The 5,000-nt window shown below is 38.7% G+C and overlaps 1 protein-coding gene across 1 annotated transcript in view; it reads right to left on the bottom strand.

The window, feature by feature from the left end:
- LOC137642344 (collagen alpha-1(XVIII) chain-like) overlaps nt 1-5,000 on the bottom strand; it is a 137,844-nt gene that overhangs the window by 90,636 nt on the left and 42,208 nt on the right. Inside the window, exons 5-7 of the mRNA XM_068374838.1 lie at nt 2,362-2,463; nt 1,188-1,437; nt 138-262 (exon numbers count right to left, since the gene is read on the bottom strand). Of these exons, the coding sequence (XP_068230939.1) occupies nt 138-262; nt 1,188-1,437; nt 2,362-2,463 (477 nt within the window). The remainder of the gene's footprint in view (nt 1-137; nt 263-1,187; nt 1,438-2,361; nt 2,464-5,000) is intronic.

A 5,000-nucleotide genomic window follows, 5' to 3' on the forward strand; every position in this document is an offset into this window, starting at 1 on the left:
CCATAAAATCTTATTTTCTTTTAGTCACTTCTTCTAAAGAAAACGAAATCTTTACAATTTAGGGTAAACTTTACAATATCTAAGATAGCCCTTCTAATAAAGAGAAATGAAAGAAAACTGTGACATATGAGACTTACGTCAAAACCTCCTGGATTACCCCAGCCAGGAGGACCTGGTGGACCCCTAGGGCCCCTCTCTCCTGGAAGACCTGGGGATCCATCCACACCCGTTTCTCCTTTGGGACCTTGAAGACCCTCGGGTCCTGCCAACGAAAAATAGGTTGAGTTACATTAACTTGACTTATTGTTTACAAACAAGAAACATATTTTTGGACATAAAGAATATGCATAGGATATAAAAATGGGGAGAATACATGAACTATTAGATAAGCAGGAAAGAAATATAACAAAGAAATAAGTGTAGGCCAACATAGGAAAAAATGAATGAAACCCAATTATCAAACTCAATGACTTTCCACTAATCTTATTTTTTTTATACAATTATATGAAACTATTTTTCTTATAACACTGGCTCCTTTCTTACACTGCAGTGATACTTAAAACAAAACATCCAGTAAAAGGGAATTTTTATACACTAGTAAATTTAATCATGGAAGGTCTTTTACACACACACACAAACAAAATGTAGTCTAAAGTAATGTTTTGCATAAACATAAACAATATATTGGGAATCTGGCAATAACAAATATTATAAGTATGCTTGTGCACATGATACAAAATTAAATTTTGGACTTTCGCATGATGAAGCACGGTGAATGATAAAAATTCAAACTGCATTGAATAAATGCACAACTCGCTGAGAAATCTGTCCAGAAGGAAATGTGTAAAATTAAGCATGGAATGCTTTAATCTATGAGATAAGTGCTTGCTTCAAACGGAGTTTACATACTGTAGTTTCGTTCAGTTAATTATATTTTTATTTTATTTCATTCGTTCATTTAATCATCGATAGATGCGTTCCTATTTAATAATCCTTATTAGGTTTAATTTGATATATTTTCATTAATTATACATCAATAGGGTGAGTGAACGAACGATTGAACAAATGAAAGGAATTAATTAGTTTTCCATATTTGAATCAATGCCAAAAACAATGACAGCAATGATAAAACAATGAATAAATCTGATAAAATAACTGAAATATTTGAAAGATTCTACTTATCTCACCTGGATCACCTTGGTCTCCTCGATCTCCCTTAAGACCAGGTGGACCTGGCAGGCCCCTTTCCCCTGGGGGACCTGGGGTTCCTGCCGTACCCGGAGTACCCGGCATACCGTCTCTTCCCTGAAGACCTTTCGCTCCAGGAGGACCTTTTGGAATCCGTTCCAGAACGATGGCTATCAAGGAGGTCGTATTGCAGGAGCATTCACCCATTGGGCCGGGAGGACCCTGTACGCCACCTTCAAATCCTGCTGGCTGAGGGGAGAGGAATCAATGGATTGACTTCACTTTGATTATGATTTGTTTAGTAATCATCACATGCGAACTGCTTGAAAGATTGGAAAATGGTGGAATACTAATGGCAGGTGTAGTAAAGACTACAGATGGCAGGCGTAGTAAAGATTACAGAGGACATAAGTGTAACGGCTGAGATGGTGTGGCCATGTGTTGAGGGTAGGTAGTGAGGAGGGCTTACAATTAAGATTTGTTTAGGAACCACCACAAGTGAACTGCTTGAAAGATTGGAAAATGATGGAATAAGAATGGCAGGCATAGTAATGATTACAGAAGTGATAAGTGTAACGACTGAGATGGTGTGGCCATGTGTTGAGGATGGATGGTGGAGATCGAGTGAAGAGGGCTTGGAAGGAACCAGTTAGGTGGGGAATACCGAGAGGGAGGCAGATAACGAGATAAGGTAAAGGATGATATAGAGAGAAGAGGTTTGGTGGAAGAAGGTGCCTTTGATAAGACAGAGGAGTATAACTTTTGCAAAAATATAGGCAAATTGACATATTTTTCTGTAGCTGTAATATATGTAATATGATTAATAAATCTAGAAAACATGACTTAGGATCATATCATACAAAATTAATATGCAATATAAAGAACTAACTATTACTAATAACAAACCTTACCAAAACATATAAAGGAAATGATAAAAGCTACGAGGAGAGGAAGCACAAAGTAGTTTATTCATCTAATGTTTTGCTACGACGAAACATATTCAGAATTGAAATTTCATCTAGCAAATATATATATAAAAAACCCTTTTCCTTGAGAGAGAGAGAGAGAGAGAGAGAGAGGAGAGAGAGAGAGAGAGAGAGAGAGAGAGAGAGAGAGAGAGAGAGAGAGAGAGAGAGAGAGAGAGAGAGAGAGAGAGAATCACTTCGTTCTTACCGTGAAATTGAGTGCACCTTCCATGTCTCCCTCCGACGAACAAGGTGGTCCCGGGGGACCCGGGGGGCCTGGGGGCCCAGCCATTGACTCTCCTGGGGGACCCTGTCAACATAGAAAAAAAAGATAATGATTTCTTCCTTAGACCTAAAATGAGAAGTCTAAACGGGAGGTATATTAAAAGTAAAAAGATCGCTAGCCAGACTATATCCACGTCATTCCTCGTGTTGGTTCATTTAAAGGTTTAAAGGCCGCTCATGAATGGCAGACAAGGGACAGTGACATTGCCCTATCAAGCAGAACAATGGGTGCTGATCATATATACATATGATCAGCACCCAAGACCCCTCTCCACCCAAGCTACGACCAAGGAGGACCAGGCAATGGCTGCTGATGACTCAGCAGATAGATCTATGGGCTCCCCTAAACACATCATCCTTAGCTCACAAGGATGGTGAGGTTGCAGCGACCAAATAAACAAGGGAGCTTGAGCGGGACGCGAACCCCAGTCTGGCGTTCACCAGTCAGGGACGTTACCACATCGGCCAACACAACTGTAAATATTTTGTTTTGGATTTACAAATTTATATATCTATAAATTGGGGCATGTGGCCTGGCGCTGGGACCAGGAAACCATTCATGTGTAAAGATGAAACAAAATTCAAAAGAGGTTGGTATAGTAAGATGGAAATGAATAGGTAAAGTAAAAGACGTAAGGTAAAAGGCCCAAAAGTGGGCGAAACTACAGGGGTCTTAAAGACACTACGAAGACCTCAAAGAAATTACTATACTCTATTTTTTTTAATGAGGTATTTGCACTGACTCCCACGGGTGCCCTTTTAGCTCGAAAAAGTTTCCTAATAGCTGATTGGTTAGAATCATCTTGCCCCACCAATCAGCTATTAGGAAACTTTTACGAGCTAAAAGGGCACCCCTGCGAGCCAGTGTGCCCTTTTAGCACTGAAAGTTTCTTGATAGCCGATTGGTTAGAATGATCTTGTTCAACCAATCAGTTCTGAGCTAAAAGGGCACCCCCTGCGAGACAGTGTGCCCTTTTAGCTCTGAAAAGTTTCCTACTAGCTGATTGGTAAGAATTATCTTGCCCAACCAATCAGCTATTAGGAAACTTTTCCGAGCTAAAAGGGCATCACTGCGAGTCAGTGTGCCCTTTTAGCCCTTGAAAAGTTTCCTACTAGCTGATTGGTAAGAATTATCTTGCCCAACCAATCAGCTATTAGGAAACTTTTCCGAGCTAAAAGGGCATCCCTGCGAGTCAGTGTGCCCTTTTAGCCCTTGAAAAGTTTCCTACTAGCTGATTGGTAAGAATTATCTTGCCCAACCAATCAGCTACTATGAAACTTTTCCGAGCTAAAAGGGCAACCCTGCTAGTCAGTGTGCCCTTTTAGCTCTGAAAAGTTTCCTACCAGCTGATGGTTTAGAATTATCTTGCCCAACCAATCAGCTATTAGGAAACTTTTCCGAGCTAAAAGGGCAACCCTGCTAGTCAGTGTGCCCTTTTAGCACTGAAAGTTTCTTGAGAGCTGATTGGTTAGAATGATCTTGTTCAACCAATCAGCTACTATGAAACTTTTCCGAGCTAAAAGGGCTACCCTGCTAGTCAGTGTGCCCTTTTAGCTCTGAAAAGTTTCCTACCAGCTGATGGTTTAGAATTATCTTGCCCAACCAATCAGCTATTAGGAAACTTTTCCGAGCTATAAGGGCACCCCTGCGAGACAGTGCAAATGCGCCTCATTAAAAAAAATAGAGTATAGTGTTCCTGTCAAATATGATTCCCATTCACAAATAAAGCGACGTCCGACGAGCATAAAGCCATCAGAAATTGGCAACAGGTGCCAAGTTCTACCGTAGGCAAGGCGTGAACAATGCCAGAAATGAAGCTGGCTGGTTTGACGGTAGAGCAGGGTCCCAGGTATTAAATGCAGCCAAGGAGAAATAATAGGTTTTCCGTCGCCTGTGGAATGACAGGCGAGGGAGATTTCTCCCCGTTTCTCATTAGAGATTATAAGAGCTGTTTAATGGATTTCATATTCGACATTCCATTAACATTATGATTATCATTTAGCGACGGGGAAAATTTCAATTTTGATTTTTTCAATTAAGTTTTAGTGATTATTTTTTCTTTCAAGAATTTTAAATTTTAACCATTTTTATTATCATTTAGGGATAAGTAAAATTCCAAGTTTGGGTTTTTCAATTAAGTTTTAGCGATTATTTCTTCTTTCAAGAATTTTAGATTTTAATCATTTTAATTATCATTTACGGATAAGGAAAATTCCAATTTGGGTTTTTTTCAATTAAATTTTAGTGATTACTTGTTCTTTCCAAGAATTTTATATTCTAATTTTGATTATCATTTAGCGACGGGAGGGAATTAAATTTTGGTTTCTTCAATTCAATTTTAGTAATCATCTGTTCTTTCAAGAATTTTACATTTTATCAATCTTCAAATGTAGTGAAATAAAAAATATTGTATGTTACGTTGGCCTGTTTCCCACTTCATATCTTCGTTAATGAAAGGGCACATAATTCAAAGATAACTTAAGACTTTTATTCAAGTTTATCCTAGTTTTCCCTTATTTCATGTTTTTTTAATTATCTGCTCACTCAATAAAAAACTTATA

This window comes from Palaemon carinicauda, chromosome 6 (genome assembly GCF_036898095.1).
Source record: "Palaemon carinicauda isolate YSFRI2023 chromosome 6, ASM3689809v2, whole genome shotgun sequence".
Taxonomy (NCBI): Eukaryota; Metazoa; Arthropoda; class Malacostraca; order Decapoda; family Palaemonidae; genus Palaemon; species Palaemon carinicauda.